Source organism: Lycium barbarum, chromosome 12 (assembly GCF_019175385.1).
Source record: "Lycium barbarum isolate Lr01 chromosome 12, ASM1917538v2, whole genome shotgun sequence".
Lineage (NCBI taxonomy): Eukaryota > Viridiplantae > Streptophyta > Magnoliopsida > Solanales > Solanaceae > Lycium > Lycium barbarum.
Window position 1 is genome coordinate 95247794 of NC_083348.1, and position 15748 is coordinate 95263541.

The window sequence follows — 15748 nt, forward strand, 5'->3', positions numbered from 1 at the left end:
TATAGTGTCACCTTCTGGATCTCATACAAATGGAGACTAATAAAATAATCATGACAATGACAGCCCTGCACGGATTTGGTGGGATTAGACTGACGACGCCGTCTGACACACGCATGGTAGGTAGTTGACTATGACAACACGCCACTGGTGCGGGGCCCGCGGGCGGCGGTTACGCGGACTAACGGCCACCCGGTCCAACGGCCATTCGGTCAAACGGATATTCGGTCAAACGGCTATTCGGGGCAACGGCTACAGACGCTCGGATCAGCAGACTTGGCCGTTTCGATGACGGAGAAGACAGACTCGTTTAGCTCCGGTACAGATGCCTTCTCCGGGTAGGACTGAACAGCATCCGGTATGTTCTCGCTCCTTTTCCATCACCAATTTACCTTATCACCGTTCTGGCTCATATCCGGTTTTCACCGTATACAACTATAACTTGCTTCATGCCTGATATTTATATAAGTCTTTTCTGGGATTTTTATCAACTTGGTATAACTGCCTATTTTATGTTTGTATTGAATAATTCAGTAACATCTAAGCGATTTATATATCTTTGTTCCAGTTGGAAAAAAAAATTATAATTCTTATTTAACCTTTTCTCAGAAAACTGCTTATCAGTTTCCTACTTGCTTCACATAAATTTTTCTGAGGTAATTAGCAGTCACTTCGCCATATCTTTAATACTAGTAAATTGGTCCGCGCTTGGCGCAGTCACAAAAGATCTCATTGACTTTACAAACCAATATTTGTTAAGTACTTAATATTAAAAAATATAAACATGAAAGATCTCATTGAATTTATAAAGTAATATTTTTCTAATATTTAAATATAAACTTGAAAAGTCTCATTGATTTTTACAAACTAATCTGCTTCTAATATTTGAATATTAAAAAATATAAACATAAAAGATCTCATTGAATTTATAACCATTTTTTCTAATATTTTAATATTAAAAAATATAAACATAAAAGATCTCATTCAATTTAGGAACTAATTTTCTAATATTGAATATTAAAAATATAAACATTAAACAAAAGAGGAAAAACAACAATAAGAAAATGACGTAGAAGATATCAAAACATGCTTACAAATCACCGCTCTTCTTATTCCTCCCCCTCCCAGTGCTCTATTCTAAAAGAATAATTCATCAAATGGATTCGAACAGTTGAAATACGGCAAGTACGTAGATAGCCGACAGAAACTCCTATTTTGGCCCCGGTCTAAGTTTATAAAATTTTATAAGCTAAGTCACTCAATAACTTTCGATGTATGCAAAGTTACAAAAACTCGCGTTCGAAGTTATAAATTTTGTCTCAGGTTCGTCTTATTATGAATGCTTGCCAAGCCTTATTTTCAACATGTATGGTAGAGGTTTGAACTAACAAGATTTTCATAAGTTTCACATGTATATTTAAAACTAAGACTAATTTTCCGAACTTTGAATTATCAATCTTCATCTCCACTAATATGTTCAATTTTTTTCTAATAACACTCACTTAAATTAAACTCACATTTCTTCATTTAATTCGCCTTTAAGTTGAAGGGTTGCTTAGGTGATCGTAGAGCCTGAATAATTGAAAGGCAGAAAGAAACTGATGAAATAACATCCAATAGAAGGACAACAACATAGCCATATAATAAGGCACCTCCAATTTGGAAACAAAACCTTTGTGAATTCAAATTAATTGATTCAAGAAACAGAGGGTGTTCCCCTCCCTATGAGTAAAAAATATTTTTCAACTTACACTCTATCAAAGACACGAAGATTGAAATACACACATCCATTTGCCAGCAACGTCATTGAAGAATGAGGACCACCTAATACTCACAAAAAAAACAAAAAAAAAAAAACGAAAACAAAGCTTGTGTAGTCTTGAAGAAAAGTTATTCAATAGTCATTCTGCGAAGTCAATTTTGAGACATGTATTTTATAAATCTAGTTAAAAAGATGCAAGTTTTATACCTCCAATGTTGATTTTTTCACTGCCTTGGGTGCCAGTGTAATTGAAAACCTGTCCAAAAAAAAAAAAAAAAAAGGAACTGACAACAATACCTCATATATCGGTTTTTTACTGCCTTGGGTGCCAGTGGAATTGAGACCTGCAAAACAAAAATAGAACTGAAAACACCATTGTAGAATAAGAGAAAAAATAACAGATTATACCCGTTGTTATGTTGACTATATTTCAGTGGGAAGTAAAGTAATTTTTTGTTTTTCCTGATTGAGACCGTTGGAATTTGTAGTAGAAAACAATACCGTATGGATTTTAAGAGGCTTAGGTTATTGTCTTTTTAGCTCCTACCATTGATGCATGATTAATACTACACATTAAATAAAATTAATTTACAGGAGGGGAGAAGAATCATAACATCTAGAGAATTTAGTAGAGACTTTAAGGCTGCTTATTTGATTTTAATATAAGACAAAGTAATAGGATGGAGGTTAAGGAAGAAAAAAAAACTGACAAAATGTTATAGAGAATACAACGTGCAAGGTGCAACATTTATCATAATTAAAAAATTATAAAGAGAGTGAAAAGAGTGACTTTTGGATTTTTTAACATAGCATATAAATAGAAAAAATGAGAGAAAATTCAAAAAAGGGAGAAAAAGGATAAATAGGAATGCTGGCTATAGAGAGGTGTCACGTCACCTTATCTATGCGTAACTTTATATTATATAGTGATATAGACTAGTAAACTTGTCCACGCTTCGCGCGGCAGTAAATAATCTTTTTTCATATATAAATATAAAATAATTATACTCCCCTTCACATCATAGTAAAATATTACATGAATCAAGATAACCTTAATCATGAATATTTATAGGCTCGGGGAGATGTAAAGGTTTATAACTATAATGCTAATGAAATTCAATAAATAGAATAAATAATGTTTAAGAGTATTTAAGGTGTGTCTTTCGAGTTCTTATAGAACATTTCAATTTTTTTTTTTTACCATATTACATTTAATATAGCACATTTGGCATAATTAAGAGTGTTAAAAGAGTCTCTTTTGAGTTTTTTTTTTTAACATATTACATTAATGAAAAAATAGGAAAAAGGCCCAAAAAAAGAGAAAAGAAGAAAGATATTTATTATATATATAATATATAACATAGTACACTTTCCCAAGTTTAGTTTTGTGTTTCTAGACTATTCTTTCCCGTTTTGCCCTTTTTTTTCTTTTGCTTTTTGTAAAGATTCTTTTTTGAATTATTAAAAATAATCAATGAGGAAAAAAAAAACCATTGACCCTGAATTTTTTTAAAAAAATACTATCAACTATGTTTACAAAAGAATTAGCAAATTTATTGAAATTGTTCTCTTACGTAGCAAATTTACAAAAGAATTAGCAGGATAATAATAAATTTAGATATTATTCCTCTTAGTCTTTTTTTTCTATGAGAAAACAAGTATAAACATCATATATTTGGATTATTTAGAACACCCGTCCTTTCAATCAAAAGAAGATGTCTCAAAAAAATTCTATCCATATTGATATTAAAATTTCTTTTTTTTTCTTTAACCGAAACCTCAGCTCCAAGATCGCTTTCAATAATTTTTGGAATAAAATGAAAGATTGCAAATCCCAAATTAATTTGCACATAAAATATAACTAAAAAAGGGTGAGTTAAGAACTTATTTTATTAGTGACAAAATATCAACAAAGACGGTCATTTATGTCGAAGCACACATTGCAACACATCCAGATCGACTAATGACTTTTTCCTCATTACCTATAAATTTTCCCTCAAAAATTGAAAATTGATACTAACAAATACCTTTAAAGAATTTTCAAAACAAATAATTTGATTGAATTTTTACTAATTTGAGCTTTTGATCTATAGTTATTAAAATAAAACAATCGAGATAATATAAAGAAAGAAGAATTCTCTTTAAAAAAAAAAAACCAACATTACTATTGTACAGACGTTTCATTTTCATGTCAATCTCACATAATTAGTTTCAGTAATTAATTATTTTTCTATGTCTTAATTAATTACTCCAAATTGACAGCAATTTTCACTCGCATCTCGATAAATTTACACATGAATATGCCATACAATTTTACTGGAGCGTCCTTATTTTCCTAAAATTAATTGGTTCTTCGAACTTTATACTTTACGAAAAGATACACAAGCTGGATAAAACTTACAACGCCAACTCATAAATCAAAATAAAAAGAGAAAACTAATCTTCCTAATTTGATTTATTCTCACTGTTTGTTGGAAAAAATATTATTCGGATCTATTTCATAGCTTGGACGGAAATTCACCAAAAAATATTCACATAACCATCACTTTACACAAACCATAAGATTCTAATTAAAGAGCACGTATAGAATGGGGCATACCTTTATCAGATTGGAAATTATGGAAGCGGTTACAACAACTTGCAGAATATATTAGTATAAATATTTTGTAGCTATCATCAAAGCGTTCTTAAACTTAATTAATAATCTGTAATTTTTGGCAATATAACAAAAGATTAAAATTCAAACAAATATAAAGTTATAACAGATCGTGTATATAAGATAGATAGACGCCAAATATAGAATAGGCAACAATTTATTACAGATGATACAATTGAGTATTTCACCGGAAATTTAGAACATTTCCTTTAGTATAGCTTTTAAGAGATTTAGCAACCCAAGCTTTTAAGAGATTTAGCAACCCAAAAAAAGAAAAAAGAAAAACATTGAGGAGAAACTTGCATCCTCCTTTTCCTTAATTGCTGACCATCTTGCATCAATCATATTTTTTTTTCTTTTCAGCCGTATAGCAGCATCTCTAGCCTAATCTTCTTCCTTGGATCTTCTAAGTCATAATCTTCTTTCTTAATTTCCTTCATTTGTTTCGTTGATTCTCTTCATTCTCACAAGAAGCAACACCGAAATAGTAAATATTTAATACCTCTGGTTGAGGAGTTACAAAACCCATTAATGACAATGACTTTTTGGGCTTTCTAAACTGAAAAAAGAGTGATTAAGAGAATGTAATTAAGAAATAATTTGTAAGTTTGTTAATAAATCAAATATAAATAGGAAAAATTAAGGAAAATTTCAAAAAAAAGAGAAAAAAGATAAATATGAATGGTGACTATAGAGAGGTGTCACATCACCTTGTTTATGCCTAGCTTTATATTATATATAGATTCTCAGTGTATGCCTGTAATGCCTTCTCTCTTTATTCTTCTATTGTAAACATTAATTTGGTTGGAATACATGAACTTGTCATATGTTGTCTGGTAGTATTCGCATGATGAATTTAAGTTATATATGTTGATAGCGTAAATAATTTTGACATTATCAATGTAATTAACTTATTATAATAAATATTTATTTTTATTTTTGGATTATCAGTCAGGTTTCTTAGAAGAACTAACTTAAGTAATATACATGTATATTAAGACTATGAGTGACTGAGTGTAGTGTAACATATAATTACAGGTATATCAGGTTACCAATTAATGTCTATCATAAAGGTTACTTCTAATTACCTAAGAAGACCAAATGAGTAAATATTTTTACACCATACAGCTTAAACTCATACAAATTTTATGAGTTTAAATTATATGAACGGACGTTGCAAAAATTATCTAAACAATCAAATATTTAAAAGGTATTGAATATAATAACATACTATGACAAGTTAAATAATACGAATATTATTAAGAATTAGTAAATTTGGCCGCCCTTCGCGCGGTGTGAAAAAAATTATTAGATTCATTAGATATTTTTGTACTATTCAAAATATTTTAAAGATTCTTTTTGATCTTCAAATCCAAATAAATGAGATTCTAAATTCCAACCATTTTAACACTTAAAACTGTATATTTGACTTGGTTCCTGGGCTTGGGGTAAGATTTATCCAAAAAGTAAAAAGATTCCTTAAATTAGCACCATCTAATACCTATTCTTTTATGCCATAGTAGTAATGATTGATAATTAATATTTTTCTCATCCATTTAAATGCGTTCTTTTATAGAGGTATGACATGATCATAAGTATAAAAAATCATAGAGTATCCAGAGAAAAAGAAAAAAAAAAAGGGAGGAATATGCATTTTATAGTAGATAAATAAAATAAATGTTTATGACATGTCATTTCTTATGTAAATGCATAAAATAGTAGATTATGCTGAAGGGAAAAAAATACAAAAAAGAAAAAAGGAAAATAAAAACATACACGATTGTTAGCCTTGAACCTCCCCCTTAAAGTAGTTGTCTGAAATAAAAACAAAAACGAAAAGATCAAGATCCTAAATCTAACAAAAAATGAAAATTACCTCTCATTAATCGTGAAAATGGGGTACTGTTTTCCAATCATATCACGACGAAAAGTCATCATCTGCAATTAATCAACAACATAAACACAACAAACAAAAGCAAATTAAACTTCAAGTTCTTATCTGTGTAAATAAACATATATGTAAGGATGAGAGGAAAGAAAAGAAATTTGAGGTGATATTTACAAAATGGTATTAGCCCATTGTTCATTCATCATTGGGAGTCACCGTGGCTAAAGGCAACACCGGAGAACACTAAAAATTAGTAGCAACCAACAGAAGTATCAATTCTCTCTTCCCATGTCCAAGCACTAAAACTTGATTTGGATATTAAGTAGACTTATTTTTTGGTAACTCATGTCTTTAAATCATTCATTCTCTTTCTAAAGTAAAGATGGGAAACTCAAGAGACTAAAGACATTATTGGGTAGATTTTAATGTTATTTGAAGCTTATCATGAGGGAATTGTAACTGAAAATTCATGGGAAATTAATATTTAGACATTTTTATTTAGACTAATAAGGAAGAAAAAGCTTTAAAAAAAAGAGAAAAAAGATAAATAGAATCCTAGACCATAGAGAGGTGCCACATCACTTTGTCTATGTCTAGTTTTATATTATATATAGATATAGATATAGATTATTTTATTAATAATGTATATAACTTAAATCCAAATATTATACGAGCACCAAACTTGAGTCTTATTATTATCAGAAATCAGAAGAGACTGTTCATTTGCCCAAAAAACAGAGCAAGAATCGAGAGTCACATTTCAAGAAAGGCAGCCTTTCCTTTTGGGTCGTATTTTCTTTTCAGTATCAAAAGTTGCGTACCTGAAGTTAACTTTCCCCTATTTCACACCTCCACGCCTGTTTTTCTTCATTTACAGAAGCACCTCAGGCCTTGAATGGTTCATCCCATCAAAATTTGGATGCCCTCTCTTCTTTTTCTCTCCTTTGGCTCTGCCTGGTACTATCGTTGCATCGGCCTTGACCCTTGAGATTAATTTTCATAGAAATTGACCCTTCTTTGTAGCTTCATTTGCTCAGATCATAAAAATTAAAAAGATCGAAACGATCTATAGATGGAGAGAAAATTGATGAAATCATATTCGGAGATCAAGATGTCGAAACGGGAGGAGAATTGTCGTAGGTTGTTGATCACGGTTAATGTATTGGGAAGTGCTGGACCATTAAGGTTTGTTGTGAGTGAGAATGATAAGGTTGCTAAGGTTGTTGAGACTGCTTTGAAAAAATATGGTCGAGAGGGCCGGCTTCCAGTTATGAGTTATGATATCAATGATTTCTTTCTTTACTCAGCCAGTTCTGGAGTTGATGGTACGTACATAACATATCTGACATGCTCTCAATCTTCTTTTTGTCTTTTAACTCAATAGGATTGACAGTAGTTCTTGCTTAATTATCATTCACATAACTCGAATTCTTAATTCTCAATCTCAACTGAGGCGGATTCAGGAGTACATTCAATTGTTAAAGTTCTTAGCACTTACTTTCAGAATTATGAGTTTAAAACTTTAAAATTTGTTAAAATTTAGTGGGGTTTACATGTAAATTTATGACGGTATCGAAAATATTGATTTAGTTGGATCCACAACACAAAGGCTTCATCCACCATCTCACTATATATATATATATATATATATAGATATAGTTCAGGTAATCATGTTGAAGATAGTATTTAATTAAATAAAAACGTATTTTCTCTGAAAGTTAAGTATTTAGATCACAATTTAATATGGTATTGGAGAAGATCAGAGGTCCTACGTTAATTTTTCATCGCCATGTGCTTGACACATAACAAAGAACGGGGTTTGCACGTGAGAGGACGTTTTAAAGATATTATAAAAGCGTAACTTTCAATAGATGAGTTGGTTGCAATTCAACAAATAAATGCTTTCTGGGCATTGACAAAACCCCTTTTCTGAACTGATTTTCAGCTCTGGGACCATCAGACGTGATAGGATCAGTAGGAGTGAGGAATTTCATCCTCTGTAAGAAGCAAAAACAGCTACTGATGACAGAAGAGCGGGCACATGGAATTTCTCAGAATGAAAAAAGAGGCTGGAAGGCTTGGCTAACTAAGTCCTTTAACTTCAAAATTTATCCCCATTGAATCACTTTCGTGTGTCTTTGTTAATTGTGGTTTCATCAAGCCTGTAATAAGTTTATTTTGTGCTCTTAAGTGCGTGCCATTGTAATGAATATAATATATAGTTGCATTAATAAAGATGTGTATATGCATCAACTACTTATGTAACTCAAACGGTTATAATGATACTCAACATTCTTGGCTGCCTTCGTTAGTCTTGTCGATCTTCCCTAATTATTTGTTTCTTCTTAGGGCGCACGTGTATACAACAGAGGTTAATCCAACTTTTTGAGAAATTGAGTTTGGTTGTGATCAATTGTATGTATATTCTTTTTATACATATTCATAGTTACAATTGAAAATAGTGTACGTTTAGTCCGCTAAACACCTCTAGAATCCGTCTCTGACGTGTGGATTGTGGGAACAAGCCTAAAAAACAGAAGCTCATGCCTAAGATATGCTAAAAATCAAAGCATATTCAAGAAGTAACGTGGGAATGTTGGCAAATCAAAGCATATTATAGCGTTTTTGCTTGAGGAATAAAGGTATAATTAAATCCCTGTACTGTAAAAGCAGAGGCTCCAAAAGGAAGCGTGACTACTGACGATTTATTCGAAATGAATCATTATTATATCTGAACATCATTTTAATTAGTCACTGGTCCATTTAGCATTTGAACAGAATCTTCAAAAAAGAAGTAATTCTGATTAGTATTACTTCTGAAAAAAGTGGAATACTCTACTACTCACGGGCCTACATGTAGAGCCCATGTAGCTCCTTTGAAAGCTGGGCAAGCCCAATTGAGTATCCAATTGGGCAATTTGCACGATTGTCCTTATTCGGGAGTGGTCTTTACTTTTTGTCCTTCGCCTAAAAATTCATAGGTTCCAGGTTCGAACTCCCGCTCAGTTAAAAATTTTAAAAAAATTCGCAAGACAGAGTTTGGACTTCGCAAGGCAGAATTTGCCTGCAAAACTCTACCTTAAGGCAGAGTTTGCTACCTTATAACACAGAGTTTGCCTTAAGGTAGAAAACCCTCCCTTAATAAGGCAGAGTTTGCTACCTTAAGACAGAGTTTGCCTTCAGGCATAAGACACTGTCTTCAGGCATAAGACAAACTCTACCTTAATTTTGTCTTGCGATTTTTTTTAAAAAAAAATTGACTGAGCGGGATTCGAACCCGGAACCCATGAATTTTTAGGCGATGGGCAAAAATTGAAGACTAACAATTTGAGGGGCAAAAATTAAAGAACAGTGCCTTTGAAGGGAGTCCGCGCAAAAAAATGTATCCACTAGTCTTCAAATTATGAAAGTAGTTTCCATCAAACAAACGCGCCTATAACATGAATTAGATCTTCATGAGGCCAACCCTTTGAGGCTTTGATGGGAACTAGAAACTTCGAAATGTATACATTTTATGATTTCATACACGAATAGTGACTACAAAATAGGCCAATCTCTATATGATACATCCGACCTTGCGAATTCTAAAACAATGCGTTTGGTACCATCAATCAATAGGCTGCAGTTTCATCTAAAGTTAATATTAGCTAGATCAATATTAAAAGGAACATAAATTACTGCACTATCTGAATGACCATTTGTGACCTAAGGGACTCTGTGAATGACAAATTGTGACCCAAGGGGCTAAGCAGCACCTGAGAGTACAAACTGATCAAGTACAACATACCTAAATTTATTAATTTAAGCAGATTAGACACTAATTAATAATAATGACCAGAAGATCCCACACAATGAAGAAACTAAAGCCAAGTACTCAGAATATGTCACTCGTATTCGTTAGTCATGTTAAATTTACAAACGAAAGTTGGCTAACTTCATTATAAGTTGGCAGTCTTCATGGGACAATTAATTCTTTATTCTTTTTGTGTTTAACTAGTGAATCATCTGGTCGCAACTATTGCAAAAGAAAATATCAATTTGAAAGAACTTAAATAGTACTCCATAACCAATAACATTATACAACTAGTGGCGGAGCCAGGATTTCCGTCGAGGGTTTCAAAATATAAAAAAGTAAACATACGAAGAAGCCTAAAGGGGTTCAACATCTACTATATATACATAAAAAATAATTTTAACCTTGTAAAAACAGTGTTTTTTTCCGCCGAGGGGTCGGATAAACACCCTCCGCTCTATGTGGCTCCGCCACCGTATACAACACATTTATGAGGTTAATTATGTAAAGAAATGGATCATGGGCTTAACTTAATCCCAAAAGCTAGCTTATGAGGGGAGATTGCTCAAATCCATATAAGGAGACCACCCATCTCATTAACTACTGATGAAAGACTTTTTCCATTCTTCAACACCCCACCTCATGCCCAGGACTGGACATCTGGTGCATGGCAATTTAATTTGGGGGCTCACATCGGGTGAGATGGGTCATGCTCTGATAATTATTACCCGATGTTGGGCCCCGTATTAAATTGCCCACGCACCAGATGTCCAGTCCTGGGCGTGAGGTGGGGTGTGAAATAGCCCCACATCGAGGCTATCATGGGATGGGTTGTCTCTTTAAATGGCTCGGGCAATCCTCCTCTCTTTAAGCTAGCTTTGAGGTTGAATTAGGCTCATGATCCATTTCTTTACAAATTAATTAGAGTGGGGTTAATTGTAGTACTAGATATAGTAAGTATTACTTGATTGATGAGGAAAGTAATGCAATATTAATTGTCTACTGATCAAAATGAAATGGAAGAATATTGCGAAGTATGTGATAAACCACCTGAACTTTTTTTTTTCATATAACTATCATTATCTCCTGATCTCCATCTCTCGATAAACCTACCTACATGACATCATCGAACAGAAACTAAAAATAATTTTGGATATCATGTGAGTTCCAGATAAAAGCATATCTTCTTACACCTGAGATACATTTTTTCGTGTGCCTCGTTCCACTACACCATCACTCTTGACATCACAAACTACTTCTACTAATTCTATAATACCAAAAATATATATATATATATATATATATAATAATAAAACTAGGGAAACTATAGTACACTGTACACCCTGTTCCATGTAAGGGTTTGGTGAGCCAGAAATGCAAGTGGACGTACATTTTTAAAATGAAAGTTAAAAAAGGAAGTTGGATCTAAGAATACCTTTCTTCTTGGTCTTTGAAACTCTATCATTTGCTGATGATTGACACCTGTCTTATTGGCCGTTGGGTGCATAAAAATGGATAGAATTTCAAAGAGTGCTTCTTTGATTAACCCAAGTGAGTTTCAACTCAATTCATCGGTTTAATTAGGCGAATCTCATTGATTTGATCAGAAAGATAGTGTTCACGTGGCCTTAACCAATTACAATCTGACTTCAACAGACAAACCATTTCGCAGCCTTTTATATTGTCGTCTCCTCAAATTCACTAACTCAAATTAGTCAGTTCCAGGTGGAGAGTTTTAATTGTTTCTATTCACTAGTAAAAAGAGATTAATTAATTGAATCATAAATTGCTGCTCCAAAGGTCTAATTTAATAATTTTCTATGTGAAATAAGTTAAATAACTTAATTAGATCCACTTATTTGGCGGAGTGTACGTAATCAATTACGATCATATAGTTGTGATGGCAAAAAATATTGTAGAAATCAGGAATGAAGAAAATTAAAGTAACGGCACAGTAAAATATATTGACACTCGTAGATAATAGCATAATTAAAGTGGATGTCGTAATGGTGCAGTACAGTTTGCTTGCAGTATTGTTAAGGTGTATTGTTAAGGTCGAGATACATAATGATATTTAGGCGTGCACTTTGCACTCTCATTTCTCCTTGATTGCCGAATCTCACGTGTTTATCGATCCTATTCTGTTTTCATGTCTCTTCACATCAACTTAACGAGGAAAAAAATAGAGAGTGAAAGGAAAAAAAATCTAAGCTAATGTCAACTGAGAAGGACGAGCGTTTTTTCATTTTCCAGAATACTCTAGACTCGAGCATGCATTATTGGTCACGGACTGAGACACATAATGTTCAATTCCACCATTCTATTAAGGAAAATTGTTTTATTTTAATGCATTGGCGATGTAATTTTACACAATCAGACCATTTAAGAGGTAGTTACAAATGGCTCTATTTTAAGAAATAATAATTGATATGAATGTTTTACCACAATACCCATATTAATTGATGTTTAGTCTTAGGTCTTGAGAAATAATTTGGTGAATAAGTAATTAATGTCAGGGATAAAACATGAAAAAATATATGTTTTTCTCTTGATATGCTAAAGTGACAGGTAAAAGTGAAAATATATTTTTAGTAGAGTGGACAGGTAAAAGTGAATGGAGGGAGCATTAATGATTGATAACCTAAACTAAGTGGTAAGTAAATTTATTATAACATGTTAAATTACACTGACGGAGGAGTTTGATATACTTTGAAGGGATCCACGTGCACCTACCTAATATATGGACAAAAAGAAGAAGATAAAGTCAGGCAGCGAACAAAGGCTTTAGCTAGAATTTCCAGACGTATATTTTGATCTTTCGGTTAAAACAAGTAGCAACTTGAAAGATATATAAGACTTCATGGTCAAATAGAAAAGAGATATGCTCCTACCGCACCATATGTAATGCACAAGAATAATTGAATGCAAAAGACTGTCTTTTTTCTTTCTGCAGAGAGATACTAACAAAATATTTATATTTCATTATCACGCAATATTCCTTGGCAAACTAATCAAGACAACCGAAAGTAAAAACTAACTATCCTTCAGCATTCATGCAGAACTGTTTTCACAACTAGTTACATGCCTACAGAATAAATTAAAGAAAATTTGATTTAATCTTTAAATTCATTTGTTGGCTAAGGAGTAAATGTTTACTCTATAAAAAAATTCCAATGTTGCTACTTTCTAATATCATAGGAGTACTTTTAGTGTTGTTATGAAGTTACATGTTAATTACTGGTAATTAAAAAAGCACCCTCAGTAGCTCCCTCTAGATTGGAGTTCTCTGCATGCGAATTCACACAGAAACCTGCCTCCTCACCCTCCCCGCTTTAGAAAGCATGAATACTCGCACACAATATATAAAATGATTTTACTACTGAGCAGAGGCGGACCCAGGATTTTGAGTTCGGAGGTGCTGGACTCAGGAATTTTGAGTTCGGGGGTGCTCTATTAATTATTTATATATGTTTCCTTTATATTTTCTATACAATTATACACTCCGTGATTAAGTTTAATGAGTGCCGGAGCACCCAAACTTTACACATGGGTCCGCCCCTGCTACTGAGGTATGGATGTATAGTTTGGGTACAGTTTCGGTAGAACTCAGTAACTTTAATATAAATTTTGTATAGTATATATATATTCTGTTTGACTCGTGGACAGAAAGTATCTTATGTGGTGAATCCTTGGTTGGCACTTGGCAGTGGATTCCGATAGTTACTTTAACGAACTTGTACCTGAAATCTCTCAAACCCTAGTTGTAATTCGACCTTTTTATTACTTCTATATATTTTCCTTTTTTAGCTTTCGGGGTAATTAACTAATATGCCACTTGTATTTAACCTAATATTTACCATGCGTACTGCGCAACACGTTCCTCCTCTTCCTCTCCCTTCTACAGACATGTCTGTGAGAAAGCTCTGAGTTTAATTTTCAGTTATTAATCAAGAGTTGGAGAAATATAGGTAGTAGGATGGAGTTATTAGTAAATATTGGACTTGATTGAGGACATCAACATTGTTGGGTATAAAGAAAAGAAGAGTTTTTATTTAATGGTTGAACTCCTCAAAAAAGCTTATCTTGCGATAGAGCAAGAAATCTCTATTAATGGTTGGCTGTGAGATCTCTTTATTCATAAAGAAAATTATAGAATATAGAGATAGACACCCAACACAGCTATTCCATTTGAATTTGCCTACTGTTCGGATCCGAAGTCCAATCTTAGACAAGTCACTCCATTCATGTCTCTCGTAACCAGCTCTTTCAGCTTCAGCCAGTCATGATTTTTAGGAAAGAGTTTAAGTTATATATACGGAGTATAAAGTAGATTTACACCATCAGGTAGTTTATAAGGTGACAACAGATCTATAATAAGTACTATTACTTACTTTATATTGGAGCATGTGTGTCTTAATATTAAAATGATAATATTAAAGTGTATTATTTTAGTTGATATAAATTAGTGAGAAAGTGATTATTATTCTTGGTGTAACTCATGTAACTACTAACGTCATTATCTATCACTAATTACCCACTTAAGCTTAAATCTTATAACCACCAACCCATGTTCTATATATAATAATATTATTATCTCACTATCTTGTTATTTCATCTATGGAAGAATTCCTACATTTATAAATACTGGCGTTTCTTCCTTGTGTTGGTGAATGATAAGTGTGGGAAAATGAGGCCAGTGTAGTGAGTGGGAGCGATATATCCACTTTGCTAAGCCTAAAGATATTTTGTTTTTCTTTATTTTCTGTTTCAACTGTATAATTATTTACATAATTTTGAGGAGATTCAAGTCCACAGCGGCAGAATCTTCACCAATCCAGCAATAATACTATTGACTTGTCCCTTCCCAAGTAATTGCACGGTTTTCCCTTCAAATGGACTGGTCTTTAATTTTTGCCCTTCAAATGAGCCCTTCTTTAATATTTATCCTTCAAAATCAAACTTATGCTTATAGGGGCATAATATGGCGTGAGCATAGCTTGTGGATATATGCTCTTATAGGCATAAGTTTGATTTGAAGGGCAAAAATTAAAGACCAACTCATTTGAAGGGCAAAACTTAAAGACACCACAAAATAGGGAATAGAAGTGCAAATGACCCGTCCCCTATAGGATACAATGGCCCGACAATGCCGTATGACTCAAAAGCTCTGGACTAATTGCGAGCTCCACCAATAAGAACACTTTCCTTCAAAAAAATACATAATATTTTATTCAGTATTAGAATTTAAATTATATCAATAATGTAAAAATTTCTTTACATGAGCATAACGTGGAAAATTCTTTAAACCTACAAATAGTCAAAAGTGTCTGATTTAACTTTTGACAGTAAGGTGAAAGATGTCCGTAGGAGCAAGGCCACGTGAAAATTCTTGAAACTAGCCAAAGGCCCAAACAGGCTGTTTATGTCCAAAAGTCCAGATGAGAGTCAGACTGAATTGAAGTTTTTTTTTTTTCCTCCTTTTACAAAAACTAAAAGCTTTTTCTTTACGGATGGTTTAAGGTTACTATAATGGGAAAATGATTTTCCCCTTTTAGAATTATTAAGGAAAGTTTTGGATTCCCCACGCGTCAGTGAATTATACGGTGACGGCGCCATTAAAAAGTAGTACCCCTTCCCTACTTCAAAATATTT

General features: G+C 32.7%; 1 protein-coding gene across 1 annotated transcript; it reads left to right on the forward strand.

The window, feature by feature from the left end:
- The first annotated feature begins 7031 nt into the window (after window positions 1-7031).
- On the forward strand, window positions 7032-8614 carry LOC132622095 (uncharacterized protein At4g22758-like). The gene is made up of 2 exons (XM_060336624.1): window positions 7032-7628; window positions 8249-8614. The coding sequence occupies exons 1-2, from the start codon at window positions 7376-7378 to the stop codon at window positions 8422-8424; spliced, it is 429 nt and encodes a 142-aa protein (XP_060192607.1). The 5' UTR covers window positions 7032-7375; the 3' UTR covers window positions 8425-8614.
- The last annotated feature ends 7134 nt before the right edge of the window (window positions 8615-15748 follow it).

What these genes read in the sequence shown, in the direction of transcription:
- LOC132622095 (XM_060336624.1), top strand. Translation starts at nt 7,376, where the DNA reads ATGGAGAGAAAATTGATGAAATCATATTCGGAGATCAAGATGTCGAAA. An exon ending in AGCCAGTTCTGGAGTTGATG is followed by an intron (nt 7,629 to 8,248) that starts GTACGTACATAA and finishes ACTGATTTTCAG; the next exon opens with CTCTGGGACCATCAGACGTG.